We start from the raw sequence: 18,801 nt of genomic DNA on the forward strand, positions 1-18,801 counted from the left end.
GTGAGCTCCCCCTAGTGGTGTCTGTATAAATCTGTATGTAGTGAGCTCCCTCTAGTGGTGACTGTATAAATCTGTGTGTAGTGAGCTCCCTCTAGTGGTGACTGTATAAATCTGTGTGTAGTGAGCTCCTCCTAGTGGTGACTGTATAAATCTGTATGTAGTGAGCTCCTCCTAGTGGTGACTGTATAAATCTGTATGTAGTGAGCTCCTCCTAGTGGTGACTGTATAAATCTGTATGTAGTGAGCTCCTCCTAGTGGTGGCTGTATAAACCTGTATGTAGTGAGCTCCCTCTAGTGGTGGCTGTATAAATCTGTATGTAGTGAGCTCCCCCTAGTGGTGACTGTATAAATCTGTATGTAGTGAGCTCCCTCTAGTGATGGCTGTATAAATCTGTATGTAGTGAGCTCCCCCCAGTGGTGACTGTAGAAATCTGTATGTAGTGAGCTCCCCCTAGTGGTGGCTGTATAAATCTGTATGTAGTGAGCTCCCCCTAGTGGTGGCTGTATAAATCTGTATGTAGTGAGCTCCTCCTAGTGGTGGCTGTATAAATCTGTATGTAGTGAGCTCCCTCTAGTGGTAGCTGTATAAATCTGTATGTAGTGAGCTCCTCCTAGTGGTGGCTGTATAAATCTGTATGTAGTGAGCTTCCTCTAGTGGTGGCTGTATAAATCTGTATGTAGTGAGCTCCCCCTAGTGGTGGCTGTATAAATCTGTATGCAGTGAGCTCCCCCTAGTGGTGGCTGTATAAATCTGTATGCAGTGAGCTCCCCCTAGTGGTGGCTGTATACATCTGTACGCAGTGAGCTCCCTCTAGTGGTGACTGTATAAATCTGTATGTAGTGAGCTCCCCCTAGTGGTGGCTGTATAAATCTGTATGTAGTGAGCTCCCCCTAGTGGTGGCTGTATAAATCTGTATGTAGTGAGCTCCTCCTAGTGGTGGCTGTATAAATCTGTATGTAGTGAGCTCCCTCTAGTGGTAGCTGTATAAATCTGTATGTAGTGAGCTCCCCCTAGTGGTGGCTGTATAAATCTGTATGTAGTGAGCTCCCTCTAGTGGTGACTGTATAAATCTGTATGTAGTGAGCTCCCCCTAGTGGTGACTGTATAAATCTGTATGCAGTGAGCTCCCCCTAGTGGTGACTGTATAAATCTGTAAGTAGTGAGCTCCCTCTAGTGGTGGCTGTATAAATCTGTATATAATGAGCTCCCTCTAGTGGTGGCTGTATAAATCTGTATGTAGTGAGCTCCCCCTAGTGGTGACTGTATAAATCTGTATGTAGTGAGCTCCCCCTAGTGGTGACTGTATAAATCTGTATGTAGTGAGCTCCCTCTAGTGGTGGCTGTATAAATCTGTATGTAGTGAGCTCCTCCTAGTGGTGACTGTATAAATCTGTATGTAGTGAGCTCCCCCTAGTGGTGACTGTATAAATCTGTAAGTAGTGAGCTCCCCCTAGTGGTGACTGTATAAATCTGTATGTAGTGAGCTCCCTCTAGTGGTAGCTGTATAAATCTGTATGTAGTGAGCTCCTCCTAGTGGTGGCTGTATAAATCTGTATGTAGTGAGCTTCCTCTAGTGGTGGCTGTATAAATCTGTATGTAGTGAGCTCCCCCTAGTGGTGGCTGTATAAATCTGTATGCAGTGAGCTCCCCCTAGTGGTGACTGTATAAATCTGTAAGTAGTGAGCTCCCCCTAGTGGTGACTGTATAAATCTGTATGTAGTGAGCTCCCCCTAGTGGTGACTGTATAAATCTGTATGTAGTGAGCTCCTCCTAGTGGTGACTGTATAAATCTGTATGTAGTGAGCTCCTCCTAGTGGTGGCTGTATAAACCTGTATGTAGTGAGCTCCCTCTAGTGGTGGCTGTATAAATCTGTATGTAGTGAGCTCCCCCTAGTGGTGACTGTATAAATCTGTATGTAGTGAGCTCCCTCTAGTGATGGCTGTATAAATCTGTATGTAGTGAGCTCCCCCTAGTGGTGACTGTAGAAATCTGTATGTAGTGAGCTTCCCCTAGTGGTGGCTGTATAAATCTGTATGTAGTGAGCTCCCCCTAGTGGTGGCTGTATAAATCTGTATGTAGTGAGCTCCTCCTAGTGGTGGCTGTATAAATCTGTATGTAGTGAGCTCCCTCTAGTGGTAGCTGTATAAATCTGTATGTAGTGAGCTCCTCCTAGTGGTGGCTGTATAAATCTGTATGTAGTGAGCTTCCTCTAGTGGTGGCTGTATAAATCTGTATGTAGTGAGCTCCCCCTAGTGGTGGCAGTATAAATCTGTATGCAGTGAGCTCCCCCTAGTGGTGACTGTATAAATCTGTAAGTAGTGAGCTCCCCCTAGTGGTGACTGTATAAATCTGTATGTAGTGAGCTCCCCCTAGTGGTGACTGTATAAATCTGTATGTAGTGAGCTCCCCCTAGTGGTGACTGTATAAATCTGTATGTAGTGAGCTCCCCCTAGTGGTGACTGTATAAATCTGTATGTAGTGAGCTCCCCCTAGTGGTGACTGTATAAATCTGTATGCAGTGAGCTCCCCCTAGTGGTGACTGTATAAATCTGTATGTAGTGAGCTCCCCCTAGTGGTGACTGTATAAATTTGTAAGTAGTGAGCTCCCCCTAGTGGTGACTGTATAAATCTGTATGTAGTGAGCTCCCTCTAGTGGTAGCTGTATAAATCTGTATGTAGTGAGCTCCTCCTAGTGGTGGCTGTATAAATCTGTATGTAGTGAGCTTCCTCTAGTGGTGGCTGTATAAATCTGTATGTAGTGAGCTCCCCCTAGTGGTGGCTGTATAAATCTGTATGCAGTGAGCTCCCCCTAGTGGTGACTGTATAAATCTGTAAGTAGTGAGCTCCCCCTAGTGGTGACTGTATAAATCTGTATGTAGTGAGCTCCCCCTAGTGGTGACTGTATAAATCTGTATGTAGTGATCTCCCTCTAGTGGTGGCTGTATAAATCTGTATGTAGGGAGCTCCCTCTAGTGGTGGCTGTATAAATCTGTATGTAGTGAGCTCCTCCTAGTGGTGACTGTATAAATCTGTATGTAGAGATCTCCCTCTAGTGGTGACTGTATAAATCTGTATGTAGTGATCTCCCTCTAGTGGTGACTGTATAAATCTGTATGTAGTGAGCTCCCCCTAGTGGTGGCTGTATAAATCTGTATGTAGTGAGCTCCCTCTAGTGGTGACTGTATAAATCTGTATGTAGTGAGCTCCCTCTAGTGGTGACTGTATAAATCTGTATGTAGTGAGCTCCCCCTAGTGGTGACTGTATAAATCTGTATGTAGTGAGCTCCCCCTAGTGGTGACTGTATAAATCTGTATGTAGTGAGCTCCTCCTAGTGGTGACTGTATAAATCTGTATGTAGTGATCGCCCTCTAGTGGTGACTGTATAAATCTGTATGTAGTGAGCTCCCCCTAGTGGTGGCTGTATAAATCTGTATGTAGTGAGCCCCCTCTAGTGGTGACTGTATAAATCTGTATGTAGTGAGCTCCCTCTAGTGGTGGCTGTATAAATCTGTATGTAGTGAGCTCCCTCCAGTGGTGGCTGTATAAATCTGTATGTAGTGAGCTACCTCTAGTGGTGACTGTATAAATCTGTGTGTAGTGAGCTCCCTCTAGTGGTGACTGTATAAATCTGTATGTAGTGAGCTCCCTCTAGTGGTGGCTGTATAAATCTGTATGTAGTGAGCTCCCTCTAGTGGTGGCTGTATAAATCTGTATGAAGTGAGCTCCCTCTAGTGGTGGCTGTATAAATCTGTATGTAGTGAGCTCCCTCTAGCGGTGACTGTATAAATCTGTATGTAGTGAGCTCCCTCTAGTGGTGACTGTATAAATCTCTATGTAGTGAGCTCCCTCTAGTGGTGGCTGTATAAATCTGTATGTAGTGAGCTCCTCCTAGTGGTGGCTGTATAAATCTGTATGTAGTGAGCTCCTCCTAGTGGTGGCTGTATAAATCTGTATGTAGTGAGCTCTCCCTAGTGGTGGCTGTATAAATCTGTATGTAGTGAGCTCCCTCTAGTGGTGGATGTATAAATCTGTATGTAGTGAGCTCCCCCTAGTGGTGGCTGTATAAATCTGTATGTAGTGAGCTCCTCCTAGTGGTGGCTGCATAAATCTGTATGTAATGAGCTCCTCCTAGTGGTGGCTGTATAAATCTGCATGTAGTGAGCTCCTCCTAGTAATGACTGTATAAATCTGTATGTAGTGCGCTCCCTCTAGTGGTGGCTGTATAAATCTGCATGTAGTGAGCTCCCTCTAGTGGTGGTTGTATAAATCTGTATGTAGTGAGCTCCCCTTAGTGGTGGCTGTATATATCTGTATGTAGTGAGTTCCCCCTAGTGGTGGCTGTATAAATCTGTATGTAGTGAGCTCCCCCTAGTGGTGGCTGTATAAATCTGTATGTAGTGAGCTCCCTCTAGTGGTGGCTGTATAAATCTGTATGCAGCGAGCTCCCTCTAGTGGTGGGTGTATAAATCTGTATGTAGTGAGCTCCCTCTAGTGGTGGCTGTATAAATCTGTATGTAGTGAGCTCCCCCTAGTGGTAGCTGTATAAATCTGTATGTAGTGAGCTCCCTCTAGTGGTGACTGTATAAATCTGTATATAGTGAGCTCCCGCTAGTGGTGGCTGTATAAATCTGTATGTAGTGAGCTCCCTCTAGTGGTGGCTGTATAAATCTGTATGTAGTGAGCTCCTCCTAGTGGTGACTGTATAAATCTGTATGTAGTGAGCTCCCTCTAGTGGTGGCTGTATAAATCTGTATGTAGTGAGCTCCCCCTAGTGGTGACTGTATAAATCTGTATGTAGTGAGCTCCCTCTAGTGATGGCTGTATAAATCTGTATGTAGTGAGCTCCCCCTAGTGGTGACTGTAGAAATCTGTATGTAGTGAGCTCCCCCTAGTGGTGGCTGTATAAATCTGTATGTAGTGAGCTCCCCCTAGTGGTGGCTGTATAAATCTGTATGTAGTGAGCTCCTCCTAGTGGTGGCTGTATAAATCTGTATGTAGTGAGCTCCCTCTAGTGGTAGCTGTATAAATCTGTATGTAGTGAGCTCCTCCTAGTGGTGGCTGTATAAATCTGTATGTAGTGAGCTTCCTCTAGTGGTGGCTGTATAAATCTGTATGTAGTGAGCTCCCCCTAGTGGTGGCTGTATAAATCTGTATACAGTGAGCTCCCCCTAGTGGTGACTGTATAAATCTGTATGTAGTGAGCTCCCCCTAGTGGTGACTGTATAAATCTGTATGTAGTGAGCTCCTCCTAGTGGTGACTGTATAAATCTGTATGTAGTGATCTCCCTCTAGTGGTGACTGTATACATCTGTATGTAGTGATCTCCCTCTAGTGGTGACTGTATAAATCTGTATGTAGTGAGCTCCCCCTAGTGGTGGCTGTATAAATCTGTATGTAGTGAGCTCCCTCTAGTGGTGACTGTATAAATCTGTATGTAGTGAGCTCCCCCTAGTGGTGACTGTATAAATCTGTATGTAGTGAGCTCCTCCTAGTGGTGGCTGTATAATCTGTATGTAGTGAGCTCGCTCTAGTGGTGGCTGTATAAATCTGTATGTAGTGAGCTCCCCCTAGTGGTGGCTGTATAAATCTGTATGTAGTGAGCTCCTTCTAGTGGTGACTGTATAAATCTGTATGTAGTTACCTCCTCCTAGTGGTGGCTGTATAAATCTGTATGTAGTGAGCTCCCTCTAGTGGTAACTGTATAAATCTGTATGTAGTGAGCTCCCCCTAGTGGTGGCTGTATAAATCTGTATGTAGTGCGCTCTCCCTAGTGGTGGCTGTATAAATCTGTATGTAGTGAGCTCCCTCTAGTGGTGGCTGTATAAATCTGTATGTAGTGAGCTCCCTCTAGTGGTGGCTGTATAAATCTGTATGTAGTGAGCTCCTCCTAGTGGTGGCTGTATAAATCTGTATGTAGTGAGCTTCCTCTAGTGGTGGCTGTATAAATCTGTATGTAGTGAGCTCCCTCTAGTGGTGACTGTATAAATCTGTATGTAGTGAGCTCCTCCTAGTGGTGGCTGTATAAATTTGTATGTAGTGAGCTCGCTCTAGTGGTGGCTGTATAAATCTGTATGTAGTGAGCTCCCCCTAGTGGTGGCTGTATAAATCTGTATGTAGTGAGCTCCCTCTAGTGGTGACTGTATAAATCTGTATGTAGCGAGCTCTCCCTAGTGGTGGCTGTATAAATCTGTATGTAGTGAGCTCCCTCTAGTGGTGACTGTATAAATCTGTATGTAGTGAGCCCCCTCTAGTGGTGGCTGTATAAATCTGTATGTAGTGAGCTCCTCCTAGTGGTGGCTGTATAAATCTGTATGTAGTGAGCTCCTTCTAGTGGTGACTGTATAAATCTGTATGTAGTGAGCTCCTTCTAGTGGTGACTGTATAAATCTGTATGTAGTGAGCTCCTCCTAGTGGTGACTGTATAAATCTGTATGTAGTGAGCTCCTCCTAGTGGTGACTGTATAAATCTGTATGTAGTGAGTTCCTCCTAGTGGTGACTGTATAAATCTGTATGTAGTGAGTTCCTCCTAGTGGTGACTGTATAAATCTGTATGTAGTGAGCTCCTCCTAGTGGTGACTGTATAAATCTGTATGTAGTGAGCTCCCTCTAGTGGTGGCTGTATAAATCTGTATGTAGTGAGCTCCCCCTAGTGGTGACTGTATAAATCTGTATGTAGTGAGCTCCCTCTAGTGATGGCTGTATAAATCTGTATGTAGTGAGCTCCCCCTAGTGGTGACTGTAGAAATCTGTATGTAGTGAGCTCCCCCTAGTGGTGGCTGTATAAATCTGTATGTAGTGAGCTCCCCCTAGTGGTGGCTGTATAAATCTGTATGTAGTGAGCTCCTCCTAATGGTGGCTGTATAAATCTGTATGTAGTGAGCTCCCTCTAGTGGTAGCTGTATAAATCTGTATGTAGTGAGCTCCTCCTAGTGGTGGCTGTATAAATCTGTATGTAGTGAGCTTCCTCTAGTGGTGGCTGTATAAATCTGTATGTAGTGAGCTCCCCCTAGTGGTGGCTGTATAAATCTGTATGCAGTGAGCTCCCCCTAGTGGTGACTGTATAAATCTGTATGTAGTGAGCTCCTCCTAGTGGTGACTGTATAAATCTGTATGTAGTGATCTCCCTCTAGTGGTGACTGTAAACATCTGAATGTAGTGATCTCCCTCTAGTGGTGACTGTATAAATCTGTATGTAGTGAGCTCCCCCTAGTGGTGGCTGTATAAATCTGTATGTAGTGAGCTCCCTCTAGTGGTGACTGTATAAATCTGTATGTAGTGAGCTCCCCCTAGTGGTGACTGTATAAATCTGTATGTAGTGAGCTCCCCCTAGTGGTGACTGTATAAATCTGTATGTAGTGAGCTCCTCCTAGTGGTGACTGTATAAATCTGTATGTAGTGAGCTCCCCCTAGTGGTGACTGTATAAATCTGTGTGTAGTGAGCTCCCTCTAGTGGTGACTGTATAAATCTGTATGTAGTGAGCTCCCTCTAGTGGTGGCAGTATAAATCTGTATGTAGTGAGCTCCCCCTAGTGGTGGCTGTATAAATCTGTATGTAGTGATCTCCCTCTAGTGGTAGCTGTATAAATCTGTATGTAGTGAGCTCCCTCTAGTGGTGATTGTATAAATCTTTATGTAGTGAGCTCCCTCTAGTGGTGGCTGTATAAATCTGTATGTAGTGAGCTTCCTCTAGTGGTGGCTGTATAAATCTGTATGCAGTGAGCTCCTTCTAGTGGTGGCTGTATAAATCTGTATGTAGTGAGCTCCTCCTAGTGGTGACTGTATAAATCTGTATGTAGTGAGCTCCCCCTAGTGGTGGCTGTATAAATCTGTATGTAGTGAGCTCCTCCTAGTGGTGACTGTATAAAACTGTATGTAGTGAGCTCCCTCTAGTGGTGGCAGTATAAATCTGTATGTAGTGAGCTCCCCCTAGTGGTGGCTGTATAAATCTGTATGTAGTGATCTCCCTCTAGTGGTAGCTGTATAAATCTATATGTAGTGAGCTCCTTCTAGTGGTGGCTGTATAAATCTGTATGTAGTGAGCTCCCCCTAGTGGTGGCTGTATAAATCTGTATGTAGTGAGCTCCAACTAGTGGTGGCTGTATAAATCTGTATGTAGTGATCTCCCTCTAGCGGTGACTGTATAAATCTGTATGTAGTGAGCTCCCTCTAGTGGTGACTGTATAAATCTGTATGTAGTGAGCTCCCTCTAGCGGTGGCTGTATAAATCTGTAGGTAGTGAGCTCCCTCTAGAGGTGATGTATAAATCTGTATGTAGTGAACTCCCTCTAGTGGTGACTGTATAAATTTGTATGTAGTGAGCTCCCTCTAGTGGTGACTGTATAAATCTGTATGTAGTGAGCTCCCTCTAGTGGTGACTGTATAAATCTGTATGTAGTGAGCTCCCTCTAGTGGTGACTGTATAAATTTGTATGTAGTGAGCTCCTCCTAGTGGTGGCTGTATAAATCTGTATGCAGTGAGCTCCCCCTAGTGGTGGCTGTATAAATCTGTATGTAGTGAGCTCCCCCTTGTGGTAGCTGTATAAATCTGTATGTAGTGAGCTCCCCCTAGTGGTAGCTGTATAAATCTGTATGTAATGAGCTCCTCCTAGTGATGGCTGTATAAATCTGTATGCAGTGAGCTCCCTCTAGTGGTGGCTGTATAAATCTGTATGTAGTGAGCTCCCCCTAGTGGTAGCTGTATAAATCTGTATGTAATGAGCTCCTCCTAGTGATGGCTGTAGAAATCTGTATGCAGTGAGCTCCCTCTAGTGGTGGCTGTATAAACCTGTATGTAGTGAGCTCCCTCTAGTGGTGACTGTATAAATCTGTATGTAGTGAGCTTCCTCTAGTGGTGGCTGTATAAATCTGTATGTAGTGAGCTCCCCCTAGTGGTGGCTGTATAAATCTGTATGTAGTGAGCTCCCTCTAGTGATGGCTGTATAAATCTGTATGTAGTGAGCTCCCTCTAGTGGTGGCTGTATAAATCTATATCTAGTGAGCTCCCTCTAGTGGTGGATGTATAAATCTGTATGTAGTGAGCTCCTCCTAGTGGTGGCTGTATAAATCTGTATGTAGTGAGCTCCTCCTAGTGGTGACTGTATACATCTGTATGTAGTGAGCTCCCTCTAGTGGTGACTGTATAAATCTGTATGTAGTGAGCTCCCCCTAGTGGTGACTGTATAAATCTGTATGTAGTGAGCTCCCTCTTGTGGTGACTGTATAAATCTGTATGTAGTGAGCTCCCCCTAGTGGTGACTGTATAAATCTGTATGTAGTGAGCTCCCTCTAGTGGTGACTGTATAAATCTGTATGTAGTGAGCTCCCCCTAGTGGTGACTGTATAAATCTGTATGTAGTGAGCTCCCTCTAGTGGTGATTGTATAAATCTGTATGTAGTGAGCTTCCTCTAGTGGTGGCTGTATAAATCTGTATGTAGTGAGCTCCCCCTAGTGGTGACTGTATAAATCTGTATGTAGTGAGCTCCCTCTAGTGGTGATTGTATAAATCTGTATGTAGTGAGCTTCCTCTAGTGGTGGCTGTATAAATCTTTATGTAGTGAGCTCCCTCTAGTGGTGGCTGTATAAATCTGTATGTAGTGAGCTTCCTCTAGTGGTGGCTGTATAAATCTGTATGCAGTGAGCTCCTTCTAGTGGTGGCTGTATAAATCTGTATGTAGTGAGCTCCTCCTAGTGGTGACTGTATAAATCTGTATGTAGTGAGCTCCCCCTAGTGGTGGCTGTATAAATCTGTATGTAGTGAGCTCCTCCTAGTGGTGACTGTATAAAACTGTATGTAGTGAGCTCCCTCTAGTGGTGGCTGTATAAATCTGTATGTAGTGAGCTCCCCCTAGTGGTGGCTGTATAAATCTGTATGTAGTGAGCTCCTCCTAGTGGTGACTGTATAAATCTGTATGTAGTGAGCTCCCCCTAGTGGTGACTGTATAAATCTGTATGTAGTGAGCTCCTCCTAGTGGTGACTGTATAAATCTGTATGTAGTGAGCTCCTCCTAGTGGTGGCTGTATAAATCTGTATGTAGTGAGCTCCTCCTAGTGGTGACTGTATAAATCTGTATGTAGTGAGCTCCCCCTAGTGGTGGCTGTATAAATCTGTATGTAGTGAGCTCCCCCTAGTGGTGGCTGTATAAATCTGTATGTAGTGAGCTCCCCCTAGTGGTGGCTGTATAAATCTGTATGTAGCGAGCTCCTCCTAGTGGTGGATGTATAAATCTGTATGTAGTGAGCTCCCTCTAGTGGTGGCTGTATAAATCTGTATGTAGTGAGCTTCCTCTAGTGGTGGCTGTATAAATCTGTATGCAGTGAGCTCCTCCTAGTGGTGACTGTATAAATCTGTATGTAGTGAGCTCCCCCTAGTGGTGGCTGTATAAATCTGTATGTAGTGAGCTCCTCCTAGTGGTGACTGTATAAAACTGTATGTAGTGAGCTCCCTCTAGTGGTGGCTTTATAAATCTGTATGTAGTGAGCTCCCCCCAGTGGTGGCTGTATAAATCTGTATGTAGTGAGCTCCTCCTAGTGGTGACTGTATAAATCTCTATGTAGTGAGCTCCCCCTAGTGGTGGCTGTATAAATCTGTATGTAGTGAGCTCCTCCTAGTGGTGGCTGTATAAATCTGTATGTAGTGAGCTCCCTCTAGTGGTGGCTGTATAAATCTGTATGTAGTGAGCTCCCTCTAGTGGTGGCTGTATAAATCTGTATGTAGTGAGCTCCTCCTAGTGGTGGATGTATAAATCTGTATGTAGTGAGCTCCCTCTAGTGGTGGCTGTATAACTCTGTATGCAGTGAGCTCCCTCTAGTGGTGGCTGTATAAATCTGTATGTAGTGAGCTCCTCCTAGTGGTGACTGTATAAAACTGTATGTAGTGAGCTCCCTCTAGTGGTGGCTTTATAAATCTGTATGTAGTGAGCTCCCCCCAGTGGTGGCTGTATAAATCTGTATGTAGTGAGCTCCTCCTAGTGGTGACTGTATAAATCTGTATGTAGTGAGCTCCCCCTAGTGGTGGCTGTATAAATCTGTATGTAGTGAGCTCCTCCTAGTGGTGGCTGTATAAATCTGTATGTAGTGAGCTCCCTCTAGTGGTGACTGTATAAATCTGTATGTGGTGAGCTCCCTCTAGTGGTTACTGTATAAATCTGTATGTAGTGAGCTCCTCCTAGTGGTGGCTGTATAAATCTGTATGTGGCGCACTCCCTCTAGTGGTGGATGTATAAATCTGTATGTAGTGAGCTCCCCTAGTGGTGACTGTATAAATCTGTATGTAGTGAGCTCCTCCTTGTGGTGACTGTATGAATCTGTATGTAGTGAGCTCCCTCTAGTGGTGGCTGTATAAATCTGTATGTAGTGAGCTCCTCTTTGTGGTTACTGTATAAATCTGTATGTAGTGAGCTCCTCCTAGTGGTGGCTGTATAAATCTGTATGTAGTGAGCTCCCTCTATTGGTGGCTGTATAAATCTGTATGTAGTGAGCTCCCTCTAGTGGTGGCTGTATAAATCTGTATGTAGTGAGCTCCTCCTTGTGGTGACTGTATGTATCTGCATGTAGTGAGCTTCCTCTAGTGGTGGCTGTATAAATCTGTATGTAGTGAGCTCCTTCTTGTGGTGACTGTATGAATCTGTATGTAGTGAGCTCCCCCTAGTGGTGACTGTATAAATCTGTATGTAGTGAGCTTCCTCTAGTGGTGGCTGTATAAATCTGTATGTAGTGAGCCCCCTCTAGTGGTGGCTGTATAAATCTGTATGTAGTGAGCTCCCTCTAGCTGTGGCTGTATAAATCTGTATGTAGTGAGCTCCCTCTAGTGGTGACTGTATAAATCTGTATGTAGTGAGCTCCCTCTAGCTGTGGCTGTATAAATCTGTATGTAGTGAGCTTCCTCTAGTGGTGGATGTATAAATCTGTATGTAGTGAGCTCCTTCTTGTGGTGACTGTATGAATCTGTATGTAGTGAGCTCCCCCTAGTGGTGACTGTATAAATCTGTATGTAGTGAGCTTCCTCTAGTGGTGGCTGTATAAATCTGTATGTAGTGAGCCCCCTCTAGTGGTGGCTGTATAAATCTGTATGTAGTGAGCTCCCTCTAGCTGTGGCTGTATAAATCTGTATGTAGTGAGCTCCCTCTAGTGGTGACTGTATAAATCTGTATGTAGTGAGCTTCCTCTAGTGGTGGCTGTATAAATCTGTATGTAGTGAGCTCCCCCTAGTGGTGGCTGTATAAATCTGTATGTAGTGAGCTCCCTCTAGTGGTGGCTGTATAAATCTGTATGTAGTGAGCTCCCTCTAGTGGTGGCTGTATAAATCTATATGTAGTGAGCTCCCTCTAGTGGTGGATGTATAAATCTGTATGTAGTGAGCTCCCCCTAGTGGTGGCTGTATAAATCTGTATGTAGTGAGCTCCTTCTAGTGGTGGCTGTATAAATCTGTATGTAGTGAGCTCCCTCTAGTGGTGGCTGTATAAATCTATATGTAGTGAGCTCCCTCTAGTGGTGGATGTATAAATCTGTATGTAGTGAGCTCCTCCTAGTGGTGGCTGTATAAATCTGTATGTAGTGAGCTCTTCCTAGTGATGGCTGTATAAATCTGTATGTAGTGAGCTCCCTCTAGTGGTGACTGTATAAATCTGTATGTAGTGAGCTCCCTCTAGTGGTGGATGTATAAACCTGTATGTAGTGAGCTCCCTCTAGTGGTGACTGTATAAATCTGTATGTAGTGAGCTCCTCCTAGTGGTGGCTGTATAAATCTGTATGTAGTGGGCTCCTCCTAGTGGTGACTGTATACATCTGTATGTAGTGAGCTCCCTCTAGTGGTGACTGTATAAATCTGTATGTAGTGAGCTCCCCCTAGTGGTGACTGTATAAATCTGTATGTAGTGAGCTCCCCCTTGTGGTGACTGTATAAATCTGTATGTAGTGAGCTCCCCCTAGTGGTGACTGTATAAATCTGTATGTAGTGAGCTCCCTCTAGTGGTGACTGTATAAATCTGTATGTAGTGAGCTCCCCCTAGTGGTGACTGTATAAATCTGTATGTAGTGAGCTCCCTCTAGTGGTGATTGTATAAATCTGTATGTAGTGAGCTTCCTCTAGTGGTGGCTGTATAAATCTTTATGTAGTGAGCTCCCTCTAGTGGTGGCTGTATAAATCTGTATGTAGTGAGCTTCCTCTAGTGGTGGCTGTATAAATCTGTATGCAGTGAGCTCCTTCTAGTGGTGGCTGTATAAATCTGTATGTAGTGAGCTCCTCCTAGTGGTGACTGTTTAAATCTGTATGTAGTGAGCTCCCCCTAGTGGTGGCTGTATAAATCTGTATGTAGTGAGCTCCTCCTAGTGGTGACTGTATAAAACTGTATGTAGTGAGCTCCCTCTAGTGGTGGCTGTATAAATCTGTATGTAGTGAGCTCCCCCTAGTGGTGGCTGTATAAATCTGTATGTAGTGAGCTCCCCCTAGTGGTGGCTGTATAAATCTGTATGTAGTGAGCTCCTCCTAGTGGTGACTGTATAAATCTGTATGTAGTGAGCTCCCCCTAGTGGTGGCTGTATAAATCTGTATGTAGCGAGCTCCTCCTAGTGGTGGATGTATAAATCTGTATGTAGTGAGCTCCCTCTAGTGGTGGCTGTATAAATCTGTATGTAGTGAGCTCCTCCTAGTGGTGACTGTATAAATCTGTATGTAGTGAGCTCCCCCTAGTGGTGGCTGTATAAATCTGTATGTAGTGAGCTCCTCCTAGTGGTGACTGAATAAAACTGTATGTAGTGAGCTCCCTCTAGTGGTGGCTTTATAAATCTGTATGTAGTGAGCTCCCCCCAGTGGTGGCTGTATAAATCTGTATGTAGTGAGCTCCTCCTAGTGGTGACTGTATAAATCTGTATGTAGTGAGCTCCCCCTAGTGGTGGCTGTATAAATCTGTATGTAGTGAGCTCCTCCTAGTGGTGGCTGTATAAATCTGTATGTAGTGAGCTCCCTCTAGTGGTGGCAGTATAAATCTGTATGTAGTGAGCTCCCTCTAGTGGTGGCTGTATAAATCTGTATGTAGTGAGCTCCTCCTAGTGGTGGATGTATAAATCTGTATGTAGTGAGCTCCCTCTAGTGGTGGCTGTATAAATCTGTATGCAGTGAGCTCCCTCTAGTGGTGGCTGTATAAATCAGTATGTAGTGAGCTCCTCCTAGTGGTGGCTGTATAAATCTGTATGTGGTGAGCTCCCTCTAGTGGTTACTGTATAAATCTGTATGTAGTGAGCTCCTCCTAGTGGTGACTGTATAAATCTGTATGTAGTGAGCTCCCTCTAGTGGTGGCTGTATAAATCTGTATATAGTGAGCTCCCTCTAGTGGTGGCTGTATAAATCTGTATGTAGTGAGCTCCTCCTAGTGGTGACTGTATAAATCTGTATGTAGTGAGCTCCCCTAGTGGTGACTGTATAAATCTGTATGTAGTGAGCTCCTCCTTGTGGTGACTGTATGAATCTGTATGTAGTGAGCTCCCTCTAGTGGTGGCTGTATAAATCTGTATGTAGTGAGCTCCCCTAGTGGTGACTGTATAAATCTGTATGTAGTGAGCTCCTCTTTGTGGTTACTGTATAAATCTGTATGTAGTGAGCTCCTCCTAGTGGTGGCTGTATAAATCTGTATGTAGTGAGCTCCCTCTATTGGTGGCTGTATAAATCTGTATGTAGTGAGCTCCCTCTAGTGGTGGCTGTATAAATCTGTATGTAGTGAGCTCCTCCTTGTGGTGACTGTATGAATCTGTATGTAGTGAGCTTCCTCTAGTGGTGGCTGTATAAATCTGTATGTAGTGAGCTCCCTCTAGCTGTGGCTGTATAAATCTGTATGTAGTGAGCTCCCTCTAGTGGTGATTGTATAAATCTGTATGTAGTGAGCTTCCTCTAGCTGTGGCTGTATAAATCTCTATGTAGTGAGCTCCCTCTAGTGGTGACTGTATAAATCTGTATGTAGTGAGCTCCCTCTAGTGGTGACTGTATAAATCTCTATGTAGTGAGCTCCCTCTAGTGGTGACTGTATAAATCTGTATGTAGTGAGCTTCCTCTAGTGGTGGCTGTATAAATCTGTATGTAGTGAGCTCCCTCTAGTGGTGGCTGTATAAATCTGTATGTAGTGAGCTCCTCCTTGTGGTGACTGTATGAATCTGTATGTAGTGAGCTTCCTCTAGTGGTGACTGTATAAATTTGTATGTAGTGAGCTCCCTCTAGTGGTGGCTGTATAAATCTGTATGTAGTGAGCTCCTCCTAGTGGTGGCTGTATAAATCTGTATGTAGTGAGCTCCCTCTAGTGGTGGCTGTATAAATCTGTATGTAGTGAGCTCCCTCTAGTGGTGGCTGTATACATCTGTACGCAGTGAGCTCCCTCTAGTGGTGGCTGTATAAATTTGTATGTAGTGAGCTCCTCCTAGTGGTGGATGTATAAATCTGTATGTAGTGAGCTCCCTCTAGTGGTGGCTGTATACATCTGTACGCAGTGAGCTCCCTCTAGTGGTGGCTGTATATACAGTACTGGAGCCCTATGATTTTGCTGCCCACCCTGCGTTATCAGGTGGAGTCAGCACTGTGGGGCAGCGGCTGCCACTTACCCAGAATCCCTCCCTGTGGCCGCTGAGTCTCCCTCCACTGCAGCCAGGCCAGGGCTTGTTTCTGGTGCAGGAGCAGCGGGACCTGAAATATGAAGATGTGATGTGACCCTGAGGCCTCGCTGGTGATGCAGTGATGTCGGCGGTGCGGGGGGTGGGGTGTGAGGTGTCACCTTCAGTCCTCGGGGGTCCTCTGCGTTGCTCTCGGGGTCCGGACAGCTCTCCAGGCTCTTGTGCAGATGGTCGATGGCGTCGCTGGTTGCATTTCTGACAGCAAACAGCTTTTCCTCTGTCATCCGACCGCCGTACAGACTCTGCCACTGAGGGGTCACTGCGGCGGGCACAGAGGACGTCAGCCGGTACATCACCGGGGGGCACAGATCATACCGGGGGGCACAAGATCACAACACACAACAGGTCTCAAGGGACGGGAGTTGTAGTTCTCCAGCAGTAAGGGGGCAGGAAATACAGAGGCTGCTCCCACCAACAGCAGCAGACGGAGACCCCCACAATACCGCGCACCCCACCCCCACAATGCCGCACACCCCACCCCCACAAAACTGCGCACCCCACAATGCAACGCACCCCACCCCCCCCACAATACCGCACACCCCACAATGCCACGCACCCCACAATGCCGCACACCCCACCCCCACAATACTGCGCACCCCACAATGCCGCGCACCCCGCCCCCACAATACTGCGCACCCCACAATGCCGCACACCCCACCCCCACAATACTGCGCACCACACAATGCCGCACACCCCACCCCCACAATGCCACACCCCACAATGCCGCGCACCCCGCCCCCACAATGCCGCGCACCCCGCCCCCACAATGCCGCACACCCCACAATACCGCACACCCCGCCCCCACAATGCCGCGCACCCCACAATACCGCACACCCCACCCCCACAATGCCACACACCCTGCCCCCACAATACCGCACACCCCACCCCCACAATGCCGCACCCTGCCCCCACAATTCTGCACACCCCGCCCCCACAATGCCGCACACCCCACAATACCGCACACCCAACCCCCACAATTCTGCACACCCCGCCCCCACAATGCCGCACACCCCACAATACCGCACACACAACCCCCACAATGCCACACACCCCGCCCCCACAATGCCGCGCACCCCGCCCCCACAATGCCGCACACCCCACAATACCGCACACCCCACCCCCACAATGCCACACACCCCGCCCCCACAATACCGCACACCCCACCCCCACAATGCCGCACACCCCGCCCCCACAATACCGCACACCCCACCCCCACAATGCCGCACACCCCACAAAGCCGCACACCCCGCCCCCACAAAGCCGCACACCCCACAATGCCGCACACCCCGCCCCCACAAAGCCGAACACCCCGCCCCCACAATACCGCACACCCCGCCCCCACAATGCCACACACCCCGCCCCCACAATGCCGCGCACCCCGCCCCCACAATGACGCGCGCCCCGCCCCCACAATGCCGTGCACCCCGCCCCCACAATGCCGCGCACCCCGCCCCCACAATGCCGCGCACCCCAACCCCACAATGCCGCGCACCCCAACCCCACAATGCCGCACACCCCGCCCCCACAATGCCGCACACCCCGCCCCCACAATGCCGCACACCCCGCCCCCACAATGCCGCACACCCCACAATACCGCACACCAAGCCCCCACAATGCTGCACACCCCACCCCCACAATGCCGCACACCCCACAATTCCGCACACCCCGCCCCCACAATGCCGCACACCCCGCCCCCACAATGCCGCACACCCCACAATGCCACGCACCCCACCCCCACAATGCCGCACACCCCACAATACCGCACACCCCGCCCCCACAATGCCGCGCACCCCGCCCCCACAATGCCGCACACCCCGCCCCCACAATGCCGCACACCCCACAATGCCGCACACCCCACCCCCACAATGCCGCACACCCCGCCCCCACAATACCGCACACCCCACCCCCACAATACCGCACACCCCACCCCCACAATGCCGCACACCCGGCCCCCACAATGCCGCACACCCCACCCCCACAATGCCGCACACCCCGCCCCCACAATACCGCACACCCCACCCCCACAGTGCCACGCACCCCGCCCCCACAATGCCGCACACCCCACAATGCCGCACACCCCACCCCCACAATGCCGCACACCCCACAATGCCGCACACCCCGCCCCCACAATGTCGCGCACCCCACCCCCACAATGCCGCACACCCCGCCCCCACAATGCCGCACACCCCGCCCCCACAATGCCGCACACCCCGCCCCCACAATACCGCACACCCCACCCCCACAATGCCACGCCCCCCGCCCCAACAATGCCGCGCACCCCGCCGCCACAATGCCGCACACCCCACAATGCCGCACACCCCACCCCCACAGTGCCGCGCACCCCACCCCCACATTGCCGCGCACCCCACCCCCACAATGCAGCGCACCCCACCCCCACAATGCCGCCTACCCCACAATGCCGCGCACCCCACCCCCACAATGCCGCGCACCCTGCCCCCACAATGCCGCGCACCCCACCCCCACAATGCCGCGCACCCCACCCCCACAATGCTGCGCACCCCACCCCCACAGTGCCGCGCACCCCGCCCCCACAATGCCGCCTACCTCAGCCCACAATGCCGCACACCCCACCCCCACAATGCCGCACATCCCACCCCCACAATGCCACGCCCCCCCGCCCCAACAATGCCGCACACCCCGCCCCCACAATGCCGCACACCCCGCCCCCACAATGCCGCGCACCCCGCCCCCACAGTGCCGCGCACCCCGCCCCCACAGTGCCACGCACCCCGCCCCCACAGTGCCGCGCACCCCGCCCCCACAATGCCGCACGCCCCCACAATGCAGCGCACCCCACCCCCACAATGCCGCCTACCCCACAATGCCGCGCACCCCACCCCCACAATGCCGCGCATCCTGCCCCCACAGTGCCGCGCACCCCACCCCCACAATGCCGCGCACCCCACTCCCACAACGCCGCGCACGCCACCCCCACAGTGCCGCGCACCCCGCCCCCACAATGCCGCCTACCCCAGCCCACAATGCCGCACACCCCACCCCCACAATGCCGCACATCCCACCCCCACAATGCCACGCCCCCCCGCCCCAACAATGCCGCACACCCCGCCCCCACAATGCCGCGCACCCCGCCCCCACAGTGCCGCGCACCCCGCCCCCACAGTGC

At 48.7% G+C, this 18,801-nt stretch overlaps 1 protein-coding gene across 3 annotated transcripts in view; it reads right to left on the reverse strand.

The window, feature by feature from the left end:
• TTF2 (transcription termination factor 2) overlaps positions 1-18,801 on the reverse strand; it is a 211,803-nt gene that overhangs the window by 169,958 nt on the left and 23,044 nt on the right. For all 3 annotated transcript variants that reach the window (XM_073668754.1, XM_073668750.1, XM_073668751.1), the window contains 2 exons: positions 15,758-15,915; positions 15,588-15,669 (listed from right to left, as the gene is read on the reverse strand). In XM_073668754.1, coding sequence (XP_073524855.1) covers positions 15,588-15,669; positions 15,758-15,915 — 240 coding nt within the window. The remainder of the gene's footprint in view (positions 1-15,587; positions 15,670-15,757; positions 15,916-18,801) is intronic.

This window comes from Phyllobates terribilis, unplaced genomic scaffold (genome assembly GCF_046119375.1).
Source record: "Phyllobates terribilis strain yellow unplaced genomic scaffold, ASM4611937v1 Scaffold_2__4_contigs__length_985480577, whole genome shotgun sequence".
In the NCBI taxonomy this organism is placed as follows: Eukaryota; Metazoa; Chordata; class Amphibia; order Anura; family Dendrobatidae; genus Phyllobates; species Phyllobates terribilis.